At 40.1% G+C, this 20,909-nt stretch overlaps 2 protein-coding genes across 2 annotated transcripts in view; one reads left to right on the forward strand and one right to left on the reverse strand.

The window, feature by feature from the left end:
- Window positions 1-9,303, forward strand: part of itga10 (integrin, alpha 10) — a 75,361-nt gene extending 66,058 nt beyond the window's left edge. Inside the window, exons 29-32 of the mRNA XM_077209546.1 lie at window positions 6,539-6,652; window positions 6,805-6,900; window positions 8,279-8,392; window positions 8,551-9,303. Coding sequence (XP_077065661.1) covers window positions 6,539-6,652; window positions 6,805-6,900; window positions 8,279-8,392; window positions 8,551-8,607 — 381 coding nt within the window. The 3' untranslated portion in view covers window positions 8,608-9,303. The remainder of the gene's footprint in view (window positions 1-6,538; window positions 6,653-6,804; window positions 6,901-8,278; window positions 8,393-8,550) is intronic.
- On the reverse strand, window positions 9,298-20,906 carry polr3c (polymerase (RNA) III (DNA directed) polypeptide C). The gene is made up of 15 exons (XM_077209558.1): window positions 20,708-20,906; window positions 19,229-19,375; window positions 18,864-19,128; window positions 17,782-17,982; window positions 14,400-14,482; window positions 14,205-14,306; window positions 13,923-14,015; window positions 13,736-13,816; window positions 13,593-13,644; window positions 12,909-12,969; window positions 12,684-12,834; window positions 10,073-10,174; window positions 9,944-9,993; window positions 9,705-9,854; window positions 9,298-9,601 (listed from the first exon to the last, which is right to left on the reverse strand). The coding sequence occupies exons 2-15, from the start codon at window positions 19,373-19,375 to the stop codon at window positions 9,520-9,522; spliced, it is 1,620 nt and encodes a 539-aa protein (XP_077065673.1). The 5' UTR covers window positions 20,708-20,906; the 3' UTR covers window positions 9,298-9,519.
- Between the last annotated feature and the right edge of the window lie 3 nt (window positions 20,907-20,909).

A 20,909-nucleotide genomic window follows, 5' to 3' on the forward strand; every position in this document is an offset into this window, starting at 1 on the left:
TTTCTTTTACTTTTTTAAAATAGACTAATTGGCAACACACCGCCATTTAAAAGTCAGAAGATTTGATAATTAATTGTGTCAAGTGAAGGAAAGTGCCTTGGAAAGTGCTCAAAAATACACTTGTTGGGTAATGGGTTGAAAACAGGTTTTATGAAACTGTATAAGAATAAGAATTTGTAATGAGATCACGGCTTCGTTGACTGGACTGATGAAGTCTAATCCTTTGGTATCTGGAGCTTCTTGATCTCTTGCTAGGAGGGAAAGACTTCATTATTCTACGACATAGTCAACCTCTTTTTGTCTGGTGTGACAAAACTCCTGTTAAGTGTATGGTTGGAGAAGAAAGAAAATAAAAACAAACTGGAACGAACCAAATTGTTTTGGCTGCATATCTAAAGCCCTATTTGGATGGGATTAACTTTACAAGGGTAGATGGAGTAATGTTATTTTACCACAGGACTCTGTAATATTAATGGCTCGCTCATAGGCTGCGCTGCGGCAACTGCACATCCAATGGCACGGGCGCCTTTGACATGCGACCAATGAGATCACTCTGCGTCATATGCGTCAGAGCCCGCCAAGGGTGCGTGACCTCAGTCTATAATAGTCCCCGAATTCGCCATTATAGCAGGTTTAACGACTGAAGCGACAACTTGCCATGTTACTATAGTGCGGCTGGCTACGCAATACTCGTTCCCTAACTCAGGGAACTGAGGTTACGTGCGGACCTTTCAGAGCCCCCAGGACCGTGGAGAGGTCCCAAGGCGGCACAGACGGAGGTCTGGAGGGGTTCATTCTCCTCGCACCTTTCAGGAATCTTAGGACCAGGTCGTTTCTTCCCAGTGACTGGCCAGCCGTCAGAACATGATGTGCTGCTATGGCTGCCACATACACTTTGAGCGTGGACGGGGAGCAACCCGCGTCCAGCAGCTCCTGTAAGAATGAGAGAACCACAGATATATCACATGACTCTGGGTCATCCTGATTTTTCGAGCACCAGCTGGAAAAACCTGACCATTTTGAAGCATACAGGCGCCGAGTCGACGGGGCCTTGGCTTCAGATATATTGCTTAAAACCTACTCAGGAAGGTCCTTGGGTACCCGTTGAGGGGCCAAACATGGAGGGCCCATAAATCGGGTCTCGGATGCCACAATGTCCCGTTCGCCTGTGTGAGGAGGTCTTTCCTCAGTGGGACAGGCCATGGGATTGTGTCCGATAACTGAACCAGTTTCGGGAACCACGGTCTGGTTTTCCAGAGAGGGGCCACCAGAAGGACTGGGCACCCGCTCTCTCTGACCCGTTTGATGACTTGTGGAATCATCGAGAGGGGGGGGGGGGGCATAAAGGGGACGGTTGGGCCAGACATGGGCCCTGTTCTTCGAGAAGAACAATTTGCAGTGGGTGTTGATTCTCGAGGCGAAAAGGTCGATTTCGGCCTCGCCAAACACCTTCCATATCAGACTGACCGTCTGTGGGTTCAGGGACCACTCGCCAAGGGGACTGTTGCCCCGTGAAAGCATATCCGCGCCCACATTCTGGACGCCCAGGATATGTGCTGCTCTCAGAGAGCTCAGGTTGGTTTGTGCCCATATAGAGGAGGTCTCTCGCCATCGCATGCAGGTTCCCTGACCTGATGCCCCCCTGGCGATTCATGTAGGCTACCACTGACATATTGTCTGCGCGGACTAAGACGTGGTGACCTCTGAGGTTCGACAGAAATGCCTTCAGGGCCAACCGAACTGCTTTAATCTCCAGACAGTTGATATGTAAGCTCTGCTCTGTGCTCGACCAGAGGCCGGATGCAGGCATGCCCTCGTGCAGCGCTCCCCAACCCAAGTTGGATGCATCTTTAAGAACCACTTTCATCCTGGAAATTGTTCCCATTGTCACCCCCTCGTGGTGCCAGTTCTGAGCCCGCCAGGGAATCCGGGTTCTTAAACCACCGTGATTCACCATAACGCGCAAGCTGTCTGACTGCCATGCATGAGTTGGCACACGGTTGTAAGGAACTCAGCTTTTTGGAAATATTAATAATCAATAATATCTTGTTATTATTAATTATAAATATTTGGGTCAGTTAATTGGATTAACTTGATGTGGCTGAATTAATATTACAATCAATTAATCAGTTTTTCCAACGAACTATTTTGATTATTAATTTATTCTAATAAAGGGTATCTTCCATGGCCACCGAAGAATAATTATTTCTTCGCCTGTACAGTACTTTGAGCCAGTAGCAAAAACCGTGATCGTAAAGTGACTTGTATTGCAAACAAAACAGAACCAAATACATATTATGTACAAGTTTTATTAACTAAATATAGATATTTATATGAATATATATAAACTAAACAACATACACATGAATACATAAATAGGTTAGTGATAGGATGAAATTGGAAACCGGAAGAGGGTCTATGAGAAGAACCATCAGAATTTCATTTTCACATTTCATTGAATTGAATACTTGCATTTGTAATGGGAACAATTCTTGAAGTTGTTGAAAATTGGAGTCGTTGATGGTTCCGGCAGTGTCAAGTGGAAGTTGGTTGAGCGTTCTCTTTCTCCAGGAACGCATGACTGGTTTGGTGAAGGCCTGGGACTCTGTTGAGGCCACGCCGAGCACCCAGGAGAAGTGAGGAAGTCGGAAGGATGGGTGATTGGAGTCGTTGTTGGTTGGAGTCGTTGTGGGTTGGAGTCGTTGTTGGTTGGAGTCTTTGTTGGTTGGAGTCTTTGTTCCAAAACTCCTGAGATTGTCCTTGGTTCTTTGTGAGAGAGTCTTCTCTCTTTTCCATGAGGCCGGATCTGGTTGGAATCGAGGCCTGCTGGGCCCTGGGGCCCCCGTGGAGGGGGAGGGGGCTCCCCAGTCTCACCAGAACAGTGTTGCGGCTGGATGAAAAAACTAAGAGAGGGCGGTCACTGTTGCCTGCCTCTGATATACCCTGAGAAAGAACCAACCCCTAAGGTTTGAATGGACCTATGAGTAAGGTGACATGTCCGAGAGGGGAAGCGGCTCTTAGTTGATTTATGGTCTTTGTCCCCAGCATGCTTAGACTGTTCATTCAAGCTCAAATAGACATAACAAATTCACATTGCATTCTAAGAGAAGGTGATGTACATCAAAGTGTGTGTCATTAAATGAGGATTAATTTGCTAGGAATCATGATACAGGTGAGGTTATATTGACCGTTGGGTGGTTGTTCAACCACATACACCCCAATCAAACATACCATGTTGTTATACCTAATAGTACACGAGACAGTAAATCATCACAGTTTCTGTGAGGCATGTTCCTTCATAGATCAGAGTAACACCGCAAAGTTTATTTAATTAAAGATGGTCTCTCTCTCTTAAGCATGTGGCGCATGTGGCCACATTCCTTTGAGGTCGTAAAGTCTGTTATCAGTCTTAAAGTGTTCTGTAACCGGACACCCGGCTGACAAAGTAACTTCATTTGTGAGGTTAGTTTTGGGGGAGAGTTTCATAGACCTTTATATTCATTAAATATAGTGAATATGAATAATTAGTGTGTGTCTGATTGGTCCAGACCCTACACGGTGTTTCAGCCAATGCTGCATCGGGCGCATGCGCAGTAATCCCATGCGGAGTACTGGCGATGCTGCTGCCATGAGACCAAGCAGTTTCTGAAATTGAAACTGCAACTGCGATCGCTCGCGCAATCTGAAAGTGCCTGCAAGCGACAGCACGGAGAGCGCGCGCTCTGGTGTGAGTCGCGCTGTCATAGCTCTCGAGTCTAAAACTGTGCCCAGAAAGATCACGCTCTGGCTGGGGGTTAGTTTGCTTTTTGAAACATTGATTGTGAAACCCAGGCATTTTAGATGGCCGAGAATCAAATCCCTGTGAGCTAATAGCTCAATTCTCGACTGTGCCAGCACCAGCCAGTCGTCGAGATAATTTAACACGCGCACTCCCTGATGTCTCAGAGGAGAAAGCGCTGCATCCACACACTTCGTGGATGTACGGGGTGCCAACGATAGATCGAACGGCAGAATGGTGAACTAATTCTATCACCCTTTTTGCTAATAGATTCTGTACTCCGGTGCGAAGCACGTGACCCATGTTGCTTCTCACCGAGTTCTCGAGAACCGCCTGAAATTTCGGGGGTCTGCGAGCGAATTGGAGCAAGTAACCTCGCTTTATAGTGTTTATGACCCAACTCGACATATCGGGTATAGCTTGCCAGGCTAGAACCCGTGTGGCTAGGGCTTGACACACTGATTGGGGCTGGTCGCCTAAAGTAGGGGGACCTGATACCCTTATATCAGTATATAGTATTGGACTGACTGTACAAGCATTTGCGTGTTAGGAAGTCAGTGTTACAACGGGGAAGGGGCCGCCTAGTGAAGGGGGACCGTGAACCCATATATTGTGATTTGTGCACACATTAAATGTTGGACTGACTGCACAAGCATTTGCGTGTGGGGAAGTCAGTGTTACAACAGGGGAGGGGCCGCCTAGTGAAGGGGGACCGTGAACCCATATATTGTGATTTGTGCTCACATTGAGTATTGGACTGACTGTACAAGCATCTGCTTGTGGGGAAGTCAGTGTTACAACGGGGGAGGGGCCGCCTGATGAAGGGGGACTGTGAACCCATGTGTTGTGCTTGTGAAACTGATAGCTAAAATTTTTAACGGCCGTCTCATTAGAGCTTTGTTCAAATGTCTCAGATCTAGAGTGGGTCTGAGGCCTCTGTCATTTTTCGGAATTAGAAAATAGCGGTTGTAAAAACCCGTATATTTTAGCACAGGAGGGACTAATTCTATTGCCCATTTTGCTAATGAATTTTGTACATCAGTGCGAAGCATGTGACCCACGTTGCTCCTCACCAAAGTCTCGAGAACCGCCTGAAACTTTGGGGGTCTGCGAGCGAATTGGAGCGAGTAGCCTTGCTTTATAGTGTTTATAACCCAACTCGACACATCGGGGATAGCTTGCCAGGCTATAACCCGTGTGGCTAGGGCTTGACACATTGATTGGGACAGGCCGCCTAACAAACCTGAATCTGATACCCTTATATTGTGATTTTTGCACACATTGAGTGTTGGACTGACTGTACAAGCATTTGCATGCGGGGAAGTCAGTGTTACAACAGGGGAGGGGCCGCCTAGTGAAGGGGCACCGTGAACCCATATATTGTGATTTGTGCACACATTGAATGTTGGACTGACTGCACAAGCATTTGCGTGTGGGGAAGTCAGTGTTACAACAGGGGAGGGGCGCCTAGTGAAGGGGAACCGTGAACCCATGTGTTGTGCTCGTGTGCTTTATCGTTTGCTGATCTCCCTCGAGAGGGACCGGAGATGACTGAGCTGGAGAGAGTGAAGCACGCGGGGACGTGGCCGGCGTGCGTTCACAAACGTCCGTGCTCTCTGGATGCCGTTGGCTGCGGCGCTACTTCTTCCTCGGCTGAAGTAGGGCCGGAGCCATTGGATGTGCAGTTGCCGCAGCGCAGCCTATGAGCGAGCCAGACGCTCATGTTCTAGCTGTGCAGCTGCAAATGCGCTTTACATAAAGGCTTCAGTAAATCGAGGAAAAGGAGTTTCCCCACTGCGTATAGCTACGCAATACGAAGTAACCGTTCGAAAGGGAACTCGGTTTGCGCACCGCTGTCACCATAGACATAATAAATGTATTTATTATATCTATGGCTGTCACCCTTCTGTCGTCATGTGTGTATTACGTTGCTTCCTGATATTATTAATGAAACGGTTATGTCCGGTCGAACGATGTATTAACTTCAGTATTATGTTAATTAACTTCAGATTGGATTGTGTTGGTAATAGGCACTTACCTAACGCTAAAAGATGTTTTGTGCCTCTAACAAGTGCTTTCAATCTTTCTGATCTGAATGGTGTGTGGAAAACACTTGAGTTTTGCCAGACTTGTCCCAACATCTAGAACGCAACTGAATGCTTTTTCAAGCGTCTCCATATTTGGAAAAACCGAGGGAAACTACTTTTAAACTACTTTTCAACACAAAATGACTAAATATTTACGTACATATTTACAGTGGGTCGATTCGCACGGGATTTGTATTAGCCTAACTGAGGTAATTTTTCCGGACCTTTTTACTGAAGGTTACTGACAATGTCCGTAATTATTACTGAGTGCACATTCGGACGGGACAAAAATCACAGAGAAGCTCTGGTAATTATTACTTTGTGAAAGCAGCTGCCTGCAAAAGAAAGACACAATACAAAATTTTGAAATGTAAGACCCCCAAATATGATCATCCTTGTACAAGGAACCCCATCCTAAAATTTAAAAGGCATCTAGTTTATTGTATAAAGTTTTTTTAGTACGGTATTTTCATTCATTTATTTATTTGTATCTTATTTTTACTATTTCCTTTTGCATTTTTTATAAATTTTTATTTATATATATTTCCACAGACGCCCTATTAATTCCTCGCAGACCCTAAATTGAAACCCCTGATCTAAAGTACAGTGGCTGTAACCACCATAAGAAGATGCATGAAATGTTTCCTAAAAATAATTTTGTTTTCCTTTTTAGAATTGCACTTCCTCATGGTGTGTGGAGGTTGTGTGTCACGTCCAGCAGCTACTGAAGGGAGAGACAGCCTTGATCCGCATCACCCGGAGAATACACGACAACTTCTTCAGACAGGTGACATCTCTCACACTTACGGTATTCACACACACTTTAGTATGTGCTGGCAGATGGTTACAGAGGTCAATAGAAAGACAAAACACAAAATATGCACTGGGATCTGTTTGTGTGTCAGTCTCTAACCTCTAACTCCTGCTTGCTCCTGCCAGGCCAAGTTTAAAGCAGTAACAATTGTGGGCTCTTACCAGCTGTCTGCTCGGGAGTCCAGTCTTATTACAATGGGAAATGCTGCCCTCATGAGAGAGGTGAGAGAACTGACGGGACATAAACACAAATCATTCACAAAAAAAAAAAAAAAGAGAGTAGGATTTACATGATTTAATCATGTGCATCTGTCCAACATGAATCAATTAAGTAAAACAAACATAATTAGTTTACCTAATTTCAACATCACAGAATAAGTCATTTTTAAGTGACCGAATAAAGTAGTACCAATGTGATTTTATCCTGGCTCCCTGTCAGGATTAATTCAATCAATATCATATATTTTGGTGTCCTATGACTGAATTTTAAGGCTGTGTCCGAAAGCTTAAAAATGATGCCTTCGGAGGTTGCATTCCAAGGTAGGAAGGCATCAAGGCACATCCGAATCCAATGTTAGCTTCACTTCCTGTCTCCTGTGATACCTTCATCTGATCGAATTTTGAAGGCAGTATTTAAGTATCCTTTGCTGCCTTTCATTTCCCACAATCTTGTGCTTTTCATTCTGTGACAGTTGAGCTAAAAAATAAAGATGGCGTCTGAAAGTTGCAATTGGGGGTCAGTTTGTGTAAATGTACGTTTTTGATCAGTTTTCCACTTCTGATGTCATTTCTAAAGAGAAATTACTATTGTATTTGCTTAGTTATCATCAAAGCTCGCTCTATTTTGACGTAGACCATTAAACCATTACGCAGTCTCAGAAATCTGTCTGAAATCAATTTTGTGAGATTCCTTCGTGCGCTAACGCTGCCTTCAAAGTCATTGCCTAAAGCAGCAAAGAAACAGGTCAGCTTCTTAAGTTTATGAATGCAGTCATAAGATTGTACTAGTTAGATTACAAACTATTGGCTAGCAATAGCACATATTAGCATGCTAAGTCTAAGTATTATTCATTACTTGAGCAAAGCAGAACTGGCATTTGTTGTACCAGTCCACATTTAAATGGTTCTAATAATTCCAACACAACTGAACATTAAATACTATCAAATCTTCCTCTTTTCTCATCTTGCCCAAAAACACTTAAATTAACACTTAATTTCAACATTTACTCTCCCCATTAAGTTCCAAGCAAAGCATGCTGGGATTGGAACCAGAAAAATCATTTTTGAGTACTTGATTGATTCACATCCAATTTAATCTAATGTAATTATCTAAAATGTGCAGTCTACTAATCAAAGCATAACAAAATCAAGTTTAGAAGAGAAATAATTTTGTTGCATAGACCACAAGTAATATGATTGAGTAAATTGGACAATATGTGATTTCCAGTTTTTTTCAGCATTTGCAGACTGTTATGTACAGGTGTGAGACCACTCGTGAACTGTTTCCGTTTTACTTATTTCCATCACAAATTACACTGGAAGCATGACAATTTAAATCAAAATTTTCATTACAAAAAATTCTCTGTATCTGTGTGTATAGACAGTTTTGGAAGTGCTGAAGGGCCGTTCGATCCCGATTTCTCTGTGGATTCTGATTGGCAGCATCATTGGAGGACTGCTGCTTCTTGCACTCTTAGTATTCATTCTTTGGAAGGTACGGAACACAACAGCTTTAAACATAAGCAGGTGTACAGCAGAGTGGTTGCATCTTAAGTGAATTATTACTCAAAACACTAAAAAAACACTTTCTATATACTAAATACTAGCACTCTGACTGCAGTCTTAACCAACGTGTTGAATGTTTCTTCACAGATGGGGTTTTTCACAAGGAAACAGAGGAAGGACGAAGATGAGAACGATGACAACTGACACTGCAGCATAGATTGAACAGAGTTTTCTTTACAAGAAGGAAATATGCCTTTTGCAGCCATTACTTCCCCTTTGAGACATGACACTTCTGCTCCAGGACCACAGACCATCCATTATCAGGTCCAGGTGGAATCTACAGAGTTCTTTTTGTGTGCTGATTTTTGGGGGAAAATCTGCAGAATGGATTTAAACCGGATAAAATATTTTACATGGAGCTGAGAGCACTAAACAAATGTTCCAAAATAATAAATAAACACGCAAAGGGGTGCAGGATGCATAAAACTTGATGAATGACGGTTCTTGCGGTTCAGTCGAGTCTATTCTCTTTCACGCTCTGCCAGGTCATAGGGTCTCACACCTAGCATTTTATTTGGATTCTATCGAGGCAAAAACAATACATGAATCCCAGCATATCGGTTATCTGGGAGATTCGTTGGCTTCATAGAGACAGATCATTTACAATTGCATTGCATTGACGGACCAGAAAACAAGCAAATGCACTATTTGTAAAAAAGAATGAAATGTATATTTAAGTTGAAAACATATGGACCTTGAAGACCAAGGTCACCGTGATTTTGCCAAGACATGTTCCTGGATTAACATGTGTTGTTGATCCTGAAACAATGCATAGGTTTGAAAATTGTTTTTCATTTTTTGACAAATTATTAAATAAAAATTTGTAAACCATTATAAAAAGAATTCCATCTTTATTTATTCCCCGTTGAAAACAGAAATAAAATTGCATTCACAGCTCCACAAAATGCTCGTTGCATTTCTTGTTGCAAATGAAACATCTGTTTGAAAATAGCATGAATCTCAAAATAATAGCTCCATCGACTCTTTATCCACCTCTTTTCACACAAACAGACCAGTACGTCTTCTTGAACTAGCCTAACAGTTCTAAAATAACTGTCAACGAGAGGCCTGTGTAGAGGTAATGTAGGATTCTAGAAGAAAAATGGTCTCATCCACCTGGTTTTCACTGGAATCCAACCTGCCCCCATGAGCACAGAGAGAAGAAATGAGATTAATGATTGGCTGAACATGAATCACATGACTCTGATCCATGTGTAGAGAGTAACTGGTCTGTGTAATACTTGTTAATGTGGTGTCGCAGGGACTCGAGCTGCTGTCTTTCTGGAGCTGTGATCATCTCCTCCACCTCCGTCAGTTGTGTCGTCTCCGCCCCTGTGGCCTGCAAGGATGCCAGGATGGCCTCAATTCGCTGAGACTTTTCCAAAAGTCGCCTGTCAAAAACAACGAACGGATTAATGACATAATCAAAGACGACTACTAAGATGAAATGTTTCATATTGTCAACAGAAGAGGGACTTGCTTGTTCTCTTTGGTCTCGTACAGCCGCCTCTCGATCAGGTTCCCAACTGTCTGTATGGTGTCCACATACAAATATATATCAACACATTATAAAAAGCATTTAAAAAGGATGCTCATGTGAGCTCTGTACCTTGTAGCAGTGTTGCAGCAGCAGTCTGGCGGTGGGAAGCTGATTAACGGTGTACAGGTAGAAGGTGCGAGAAGGGGCGTGGTCTGGCGTTTTTGGAATTTCCTTCACATACAATACACAAAGAGTGATATGAAGCCTGATCATGATAAAAAGAGACCGTGTTTACACTTGGTACTAACATCCATTTCAGATGGTCCAATCACAAGTGGACAGTGCTTTAAGAGTTGTAAATAGTGTCCAAAATGTTTTGTGATCACTCAAAATACTTTCAAGGGTAGTTAGAAAAACTTGAATAAATCGCATTGTAGTGTAAATGCAAATCCGTCCTGAAGCATCCCAGACAACAGCCAAGGACCGCCTACTCACCTGTCAATCATCAACTGTGCTAAAACAAGGTGGTTACATGTTGCTTTAAATTAAAACCATCCATTCACATATCTTTTTATTAAATCCAATCCTTTTTTTATAAAAGTATATTTGTTAGTAACAGTCGCTGTGTTCAAATATGTCTATTTTCCTAGTGCATGGTATGTAAACGAAAGTACGCCAAAAGAGTAGTATGTCCGAATGCATAGTATTCAGAACAGACTGAAAAGTACCCAGACGACCTACTACTCCTGCTGAGATTCTGAAGTGTGTGTTCGATGGACACTTTACAATAGAACAGTTATGAATAGCGGGTAAGCGACACAACTGACAAAGAGTGCTTCACATGACAAAGCCAACAGATTACTTTGATACTGCCTACAATGCAGAAATAAGCTATTTCCTGTGAACTTGTGAGACTTTCGGTTCAATATCCACTATAGCTAAACTATAAGCATACAAAGAGCAGTACATGGTAAAACTATATGTGCCACAAACCAGTCTGTTTATGATTACAATAGTTTGAATTAAAATAATACCAGTTTTTTAAAAACGGACTGTTTTTGTACAACTAAAATAACTGAAGGCAGCTGACACCGGAAGCCTTGCACATTTGAGGTGAAAATGGCCGCCTCTGCTCTTCTGTTAAAAATAAGGTTAGGATACTTTTTTAATGGTCGTAAAGTAAGTCTGTCATCAAATGTAGTACTTCATGATCTTTTGACATGAGATCACAGCCATAGCAAAGCACAACAATCCAATCAATTCCCAACGGACAAAATCAAGTCCTGCCCTACATTTTTTCTTGTTTGAGAAGCCACTTCACTCAGATTTACGTCACAATGGGGAAGAAAAATTATTGCAACTTCTGTTTCATGCTGACTTTAATACCAGCTGTAAACTGGGTCAGAAGGACAAGCAGACATAGAACAAGATCAATGAAACAGAATTTTTGAGTGATTGTTATATATATATATATATATATACACACACACTCACCTAAAGGATTATTAGGAACACCATACTAATACTGTGTTTGACCCCCTTTCGCCTTCAGAACTGCCTTAATTCTACGTGGCATTGATTCAACAAGGTGCTGAAGCATTCTTTAGAAGTGTTGGCCAATATTGATAGGATAGCATCTTGCAGTTGATGGAGATTTGTGGGATGCACATCCAGGACACGAAGCTCCCGTTCCACCACATCCCAAAGATGCTCTATTGGGGTGAGATCTGGTGACTGTGGGGGCCATTTTAGTTCAGTGAACTCATTGTCATGTTCAAGAAACCAATTTGAAATGATTCGAGCTTTGTGACATGGCGCATTATCCTGCTGGAAGTAGCCATCAGAGGATGGGTACATGGTGGCCATAAAGGGATGGACATGGTCAGAAACAATGCTCAGGTAGGCCGTAGCATTTAAACGATGCCCAATTGGCACTAAGGGCCCTAAAGTGTGCCAAGAAAACATCCCCCACACCATTAAACCAGCACCACCAGCCTGCACAGTGGTAACAAGGCATGATGGATCCATGTTCTCATTCTGTTTACGCCAAATTCTGATTCTACCATCTGAATGTCTCAACAGAAATCGAGACTCATCAGACCAGGCAACATTTTTCCAGTCTTCAACTGTCCAATTATGGTGAGCTCTTGCAAATTGTAGCCTCTTTTTCCTATTTGTAGTGGAGATGAGTGGTACCCGGTGGGGTCTTCTGCTGTTGTAGCCCATCCGCCTCAAGGTTGTGCATGTTGTGGCTTCACAAATGCTTTGTTGCATACCATGGTTGTAACGAGTGGTTATTTCAGTCAAAGTTGCTCTTCTATCAGCTTGAATCAGTCGGCCCATTCTCCTCTGACCTCTAGCATCAACAAGGCATTTTCGCCCACATGACTGCCGCATACTGGATTTTTTTCCCTTTTCACACCATTCTTTGTAAACCCTAGAAATGGTTGTGCGTGAAAATCCCAGTAACTGAGCAGATGGTGAAATACTCAGACCGGCCCGTCTGGCACCAACAACCATGCCACGCTCAAAATTGCTTAAATCACCTTTCTTTCCCATTCTGACATTCAGTTTGGAGTTCAGGAGATTGTCTTGACCAGGACCACACCCCTAAATGCATTGAAGCAACTGCCATGTGATTGGTTGATTATATAATTGTATTAATGAGAAATTCAACAGGTGTTCCTAATAATCCTTTAGGTGAGTGTATATATATAAACAAGACCTGTGAGTGTGTTACCTGTAGCTGGACCAAGTTCTCAGATAGGAGTGTGTACAGCATGTCTTTGGCCTCTTTGGCTGGGATCATGGCAAAATCCTCCACCTGCTTCTGTTCTAGGTGTCTTTTCCGGAGTAACAGACGAAAGATGCGTGCTGAACGGGAACCAAACCTGGCGTAAAGCAAAGAATCTAGGAACAAAACCAAAAGAAGATTTCAGCAAGCCAAAACACTGAGTCTACTAACCTCTCTTGGACCACAGACTCCAGGGTAGCTCTGGCCAGGTTAGCCAGTGCACGGTGTAGATCTGACCACAGGGTCAAGGGTCCACCAATCCATTACAAGATTTCTACTATTTTGTTATAAGATTATTAAATATATACCATTCAAAAGTTTGTGGTTTATTAATATTTTTTCAAAAGTCTCCGTTGGTCACCAAGGCTGCATTTATTTGATCAAAATACAGTACGAACATTAATATTGTGAAATATTATTACAATATATTATTAATATATTTTAAAATGTAATTTATTTCTAAGATGGTTGAACAGAATTTTTTATCATCATTACTCCAGCCTTCAGTGCCACATGATCCTTTAGAAATCATTATTATGCTGGTCAAGAAACATTTCAGATTATTATCGATGTTAAAAACAGTTGCGCTGCTTAATATTTTTCCAGAGACTGATACATTGCTTTCAGGATTCTTTGATAAATATAAAGAGAACAGCATTTATTTAAAATAGTAATCTTTACATTATAAATGTATTTACTGTCACTTTTGATTATTTTAATGTGTCCTTGCTGGATAAAAGTATTAATTTTGAATGGTAGAGTAAATAATAAATAAATAAATTATAAAAAAAAAAGATTTGCAGTTAGACATGGAAAGCTTCCTTTTGTCTTTCAGGTGGTGTTTTAAAGGGATACTGACGACATACATTCCTCCTCCGCTGTCACCTGTCTTTCCCACAAATTCCATCTAGGAGAAAAAGAAAAGATATTGAAGTAATTTAATCCTGGGTTAAATAGCAAATATAAAGTAGTGTGTATTTGTGTATGTATTGCTTTACCGGATCGTCAACCAGAAGAGAGAGGTATTGGTCTAAAATCGGCCTGGCGATGTTGTAATTGGATGGAAGAGCTCGGAAAATCTGATGGGAAACAATAAGGCTTTGATCACACTTCATGACAATCTGATTTAGTTTTCTCAGTAAGGGCTGTAAGAAAACAAAAATGTGCATGTTCATCCATTATTACCTCGTTTGCTGAAAGAGCTTGTGTGAAAGCAGCTTTGGCCGGCGTTGTAACTTCACTCATCCGTAACATTGTTCTAACTATCTCACTGCTAGTCTACAGGGGAGAGAGAGAGAAAAAAATTTAGCCGATAAAGACCTACATTCTACCGACTTATTATTTCCCTTGAGGAGAAAGCCTAAATGTGAGAATCCAGAACGTTCTGTCTCAGATTCACCAGCGAAAGAATATTCAGTCCGCAGCCTAATTATATCTCACAGCACATTATATGATGTTTATAGTCACCTGATCAAGTTTACAGGAAACAGCATTAATGATGGCCTGATCCCTGAAATGCAAGTGGAAGCGTTCAAAATTCACCTGCCAAAAGATCCCTTCATCCCCACACTGGAGAAAGAGAGAGAAAAACAGATGTAAAAGACATGAAAAACTCAACTAATGAAAAAGTCATGTGTGATGTCATCATCTCGATCGTAATACCTCATTGTTGTCTGTTTTGGCTTTCTTTGCTGCACGCTGGTCAGCTTCACCATCCTCACTTGAGCGTCTGCGCTTTCCTTTACCTGGATGAACACACAATTTGACCGCTTAAATTTTAGTCTCAATGTGTTTCAATATTTCTAGCTGTGAAAATATATTTTAGCAACATGCCATTTGGTGCCCCCCAAAAAATTTGCTTTTATTTTCAAATAAACAATAAAATTATTATATTATTATAAAGATTATTTAACTCAAGTGAAATTGCGTCTTTAACGTAATTTACGCCACCGAGTTAGATGATCTCAGAAGTCAGGACTTGGGACTTTATCACACTGACTGAGCATCTATTTATATTCTAACCTTTTACCTGATTGCGCTTCTCTGTTTGCGATCAGATGATTTTAAGCTGCTAAACTCTAGGAAGGAAAGTTTTCAGTACAATGATCCGGTAGGTGAATTCATTCAAACAATCAGTCCAAAACAGCACTAATGTAAAGAAAACCAGGCTGATTACATCAGAGATGGCAGAGAGAATAGAGACTCGAATTGCGTTTTCAGTGAATTATTTATTCCAATGTGTATTTTGCTTTAAAACACGTGCTCTGTCATATTCTCTGTCATATTCTGTGATTCTACGAGCTCTCACTCATTGTGCTGTGTGAAATACAGACTAAACCAAACATCACAACATCCCACCGCTGTATGGTCAGATGATATGCAAAGTATGTTTCTCGGCTAGATAATGCAAACCAGCGTCTCGCAAGTAAAGTTTGGTTGGATAATAATTACAATCAAGTTGACGATTGCGTTGATGTAAGTATGTTGCTGTGTTTAGTAATTCTAAATGGATCCGTGTACTTTAGTATAGGGGCATCTCAATGTGGTCCGGTTTGGATTTGAAACCTGAATTGTCCAAAATGTAAACAAGCTCTTTGCTGTTGCACTGTACACATACTATACACTGTTAATTCTGGGGGAAAAAATTACTGTAATGTTTTTGCTTCATGAGTGGTTTGAATTGGACTCCTTTGGGTTATATCATTTGGTAATATGGTGCCCTTTTGAAGTCTTCAAGTGTACTTTTTTGGAAAGACACCTACATTTACATTGAAAAAAGCTTGCAGAAAATACAGTTTTGTGAGAATCACCTTTCAATCTGATGGTTTACTTTGTTGGACATAGCAATTGATGACTGTGTTAAACAAGATAAATGATGTATGCTTAATTGCAATTAAAAATGTTATTGTATTGAGAGCCCTAATATATATATATATATACATTAGAGCCCGACCGATATGGATTTTTGGGGGCCGATGCCGATGCCGATACCGATATTAGAGAGTAAAAAAAGCCCGATACCGATATATATCGGCCGATATTATTTATGTGTATATTATAATACAGTAGCAATATTATTTGTGTATTATAGTACAGTATACCAGTCAAACGTTTGGACACTTTCCTATTGGTGTGTACAAACTTTTGATGGGTACTTTACACATGAGCTATAAACAGAATAAATATATTTTATAAACAAGTTTTGCAATGATCACTCAAATGTGGTAATCATACACTTGTGTGACAGATATGTAATGGAGGCAGGGGGAATGATAGAATGAGAATTATACAGCTGAGCTGTAACCAAACTAGTTTGCATTGCATGTTATATTATATTCTATTCTATTATATTCTAAATACTGTTGCATAATCTTCACTAACGACTTTGTCTTTTAATTTAGTCATAACTTGTATCAATAAATATATAAAAAGTGTCACTGACAAAACCTTATTATCTTCTATTTTTACTGTTAATTCCTCTAATCTCTACCAGTGGAGGAACAACTCAGATCTTTTTACTAAAGTAAAATTAATAATATCATAATGAAAACGTTTTTAATTACATGTACAGTACTTTTATACTATTTTAAATAATTAGTAAGCAAAATGTACTAAACGTGAAACTAGGCTACTCTTAATGCAAAATGGCCCTATATAAAGTGTTATAATTATATACATTTTTGGAATATTGCTTGATGTTGTAACGTAGCGTTATCAGGCAGAATGAGCTTTAACACGGTGTCTACACGGCCGTTACTGCTCGCGTCGCAACAGCTGTTTACCCGAGACAAAGCAGAATCAGTTTACTGTCGGAGATCGCTCGCGCCACGCATTTTAATCAATGTTTCATCAACCAATTGCCTTAATAAATAAGAAGTAGGCCTAAATATAGCAGACAATATAATCAGGACTTCTCAGCTGCGCGCTTGCAATAGTCACAAGCTCACACAATACGTGACAGAGGCTTGTAGCAGAGAAATCAATTCTGTGAATTACACTGTGCAAATCACAAGTAGGCTACTACCCACCGGATGAAGAAGGGTTGGCTCTCAGTCTCCACAGGCTACATAAAATATTCATTTTATTTAATTTTATTTTTCGTGTTCGCATTTATGAGGAAAAAACAATGTTACAGACGCGACAGTTCAGCACTACGGACGTGAGCGCTCTGAAAGCGGCACTAAAATATGCTTTGAAACTTTCACATAGACATCAAACAGAAAGCACAAAACCTTTCGTTTCAAAGTGAATTTCGTTTTGTATTAATTGTATCTTAATTTTAATCAATGTTTCATCAACCATTTGCCTGCATTTAATTTATAAGAAGTAAATATAGCAGACGATAGACAATCTCGACACGGAGGCGCATGCGGGTGAACTGGAGCTCGTCTCATGAACCGAAACTCAGCGTATAGACCTGAGAATTGAAATATATCTATATTGAAATGTCTACTTTTAAACAGAACAATTCAAAACGAAAGACAGACAGACTCATGTAATCGTATGAAATGTGCATTTCTCTCTGGCGCGCGCTCACTGAAGATCGCGAGTCAGCATCGTCAACTTCATCTTTGGCTGACACTGACTGAAAACACTAGTTTATTAATAAACAATTAAAATGTCTCCTTGCTATATTTGTTGTATTCATAATCATTACTTTTGCCAGTTCTTGTGACAGCTTTTAGGTGCTTTATTGGCAGCGCACCCTTACATGAATCACCACACCGCATTTTTTAAAATATTCATTTATCGGCCATTATAAATGCCGATACCGATAGTTAGGAAAATGCCTAAAATCGGCCGATACTATCGGCCCTTCGATATATCGGTCGGGCTCTAATATACATACATAAAGTATATCATGTAAAATACGTAAATATTCCTTATATTACCATCCCCTAGCCCACAACATAATCGGTCAACCAACATAAGTTTAAACCTTTATTGCATTAGCTAAACTTTTGACTGGCACTGTATACACAATATGGGTTGACCACTAAACAGTTTTTAGTATGTGATTAGTGTTTTGACAGCAGTAACTGACCGGTGAGATTGATATAGGGTACTCTGTAGCAGTCTGGGTGGTTCTCTGGTTCAGAGGGTGTTACAGCTGGAGGAGGAGCGTCAACCGCTCCTGAGTTTGATGGTCCTGCCGAGGCCACAGGAGGACAGCGCTGAAGGAAATGAGTCTCCACCAACTGGGAAAATGCAGAGACAACCTCACTGTAGTCCATACTCTGACCCTCTGGTACAAAAGAAAGTTTAAATTGGTAACTTTCAAATGGAAATCAAAACACAAGTTGGGTTGAGCATGGAACATATTTCAGATTGTATTTTAATTAAACCTTTTTACTATATTCGTCTGATCCATTCTACAAGATCCAAACTCGTGTGAACAAAAGTGTGATCCAAAGATATCACACGTTTTGAATGTATTCTCAGATATATTTTTGGTCTTTATCTACTTTTCAAGAGTACTTTTTTCGTGAAACCCATCCAACTTGAATATTCTTGTGATATAGTTTTAATGATTATTATTATTATTATATTGAATGTTAGAGTACAATTATTAAAAGTAACATGTTAATTAAACGTCAATTAAAAAATTCGCTTAATAATGTAATAAGAAGCACTAGTATAGTTGTCCATGTTTAATAAACATCCTACATTTTTGAAACTTTTTTGAAATCCATTAACATTTTTGTTTAATGGCATCTTTTTACTAAGCACTATGAATAAATGCCAGTCTCTATTAAATGGATTGTTTTCCTCAATTTTAGCCATTAACTATAGCCATTCAACATTACAGTATTATTGAAAGCTAGCTTATCAATTTTAACATTAAATAGGCTTTAAAAATATATAACAACTTTTAATTTAAGTGAACTTAAAACATACTTCACATAAAGCCATTGTAATTAATATATTTAATTTAACGTTTACATTTTTACCTGCTCTTCGAAAATGGACAAAAAAGTTATTGTTTTCATTGTTTTTTTACACATGTAACCTTCAAGCATGAAATCAAATACCTCAAATACCTTTGAGTTTACATATACTGTAAAGCAAAATATTTACCAAAAAAGGTCTATTTTTTTTCAAATCCTGTTTTGCTTACGTTCTTACCTGGCATATTGTGAGTCAGCCTGTCTGCTACAGTCTTGACTGTGCTGCTCATAGTCATCTGGCCTCTCTGCAGTATCTCCTCAACAATGAGCTCGCCTGTGTCCCCATAAAGACTCTTGGCAGTGTAGATGTAGCGTGGATAACGAAGCATGTGTATGATGCGCTCACAGCTGATGCGATATTCCACAGGTCCCGCTGGACCACGACGCCCTGCACCAAATGTACACATCCCATGCTGCACCAGCACACACAGAGATTTCTTGACCTAGCAGGAGGAGTGTGTGTTAAACAGGGAAAATGAAGATAACAAGATAGTGAAGAATGGTATGTGATGATAACAGAGACACCCAAGGACAAGACATTACCAGGTCAAGAGCAAGTTTGGTCTCATGAGCAAGAGCTCGCAAGTTCAGAACTCCACTGCGGATGAGATGAGTGCCCACTTTCTCCACCACATCTCCAAAGTGCTCCTGCAGTAGCAGCCCACACAATCGCACCTCCTGTGTTGTCATCTTAAGGAAAGAGAGGAACAACCAAATCACTGTTGAACATATGTGTTTTATCTGTCAATAGAAAGAGGTTTCCACCCCGAGAGCAACAACATATAGCTTTCAAGACAGACCATAAAAGCTCTGAGGTAGTTAAATGATGGTATACCCGCTGTATCTGATAGCCGTTTGCTTTAAAACGTTCCCATGTAAGCACTCTTTGTAAAGCATCAAATGTTTCTATTTACAACTTGTTTTTACAGTGTTGAGCTTTGTAGCAAATCTCAGACAAATCTGTTGAGCGAATGAACGCAATGGCCAATCAGATCTATGAAGTCAGAATCTGCTCAAGAAAGCTCAAAACACCAGAGGTTTTGTTCAACACGAGTTGTGCACGTGCGCAAATCCTTTCATTATTCTAACCAACCAAATAAAAACACAATGTCAATAAGAGATTATTGCACAGTGTAGATGGCTTCATTGATTATAACTGGAGTTTTTGCAAGAGTGCAGCTTTGTGTACATTGTGTTGACCTTAAGTAATTGACAGTGTCAATGATTATAATGGCAGCAATCTTTGCTCACTTTCTGTATATATTTTTCATGCTGCTAACTACACATTGCAAAGTTTCTGGATTGACAACCATATTTAGTCTAAATGCAGGATTGATTGCCCGATTAACTGTGAAAGCAATGGACAAAAAAAAAAAATTCTAATACAATATGTCAAATGATCTGTGCATTAAGCCTTGGAGTGTAAATGCAAAATAATAGGCCTGTCACTTTTTATTATGTTTGCAATGTGTTACTTTGTGGTTCATTTTATTACTAACTTCAAATCAGTCACTCAGTGATGAATGACACCACATAACGTTACCTTGGTTACAAAACACAATAGTGACTTACTTACTACAGCTACTGCCATACAATCCTAATATAAATATGATATTGATATATTCTTGCAACTTACATATCAATTATTTTTAATTAATTTTTTTACAGGTATGTATATACCACAAACGCATGAAACAAACACAACCATTTAGTCAGGTAGTCTGAACATAAGTGGACTTAAATTTAATAGAGTTAAGTAATGGACTTCACTTAACGTGCTGTCACATCATAATGTTGTTTAGTGTAGCTAAAAGCGGCATACTGAAAGCACTTAAAGAGCACCCTGTTCACAATACATTAATAATCATATTTAAGTTATGTGTGATGCGCATTACACAAACTAACCCATGGACACAGCGTTAGATGCTTTCTGGCCTTTCTACAATTCATACATCTCACGTAAAGTTAGCCTAACATTGTACAAAAAGACACAGTCATGCACATACACAAAAATGAGCCTACCTCTAAAAAGTATGTAGCTGTACGTTTTTAAAGTTAAGATGAGTATATTCTCTCATGTGTTGTTCAGTCGGTGTGTAATGATCAGCACTGACGAATTTCCGTGGTATGGTCATGTGGCGTTCAAGTGATTTGTGAACAAATCGTTGATATGAACCGATTCTTTTTAATGATTCAGAAGAACCGAATGTGAATCACTCGACTA

The sequence above is a fragment of the Siphateles boraxobius genome, unplaced genomic scaffold, assembly GCF_051911475.1.
Source record: "Siphateles boraxobius isolate OS27281-9 unplaced genomic scaffold, OSU_SipBor_1 12, whole genome shotgun sequence".
Taxonomy (NCBI): domain Eukaryota; kingdom Metazoa; phylum Chordata; class Actinopteri; order Cypriniformes; family Leuciscidae; genus Siphateles; species Siphateles boraxobius.

What these genes read in the sequence shown, in the direction of transcription:
- polr3c (XM_077209558.1), bottom strand. Translation starts at nt 19,375, where the DNA reads ATGACAACACAGGAGGTGCGATTGTGTGGGCTGCTACTGCAGGAGCAC. An exon ending in GAGTCTGTGGTCCAAGAGAG is followed by an intron (nt 12,835 to 12,908) that starts GTTAGTAGACTC and finishes GCTTTACGCCAG; the next exon opens with GTTTGGTTCCCGTTCAGCAC. An exon ending in CTGCGACACCACATTAACAA is followed by an intron (nt 9,602 to 9,704) that starts GTATTACACAGA and finishes TCATGGGGGCAG; the next exon opens with GTTGGATTCCAGTGAAAACC.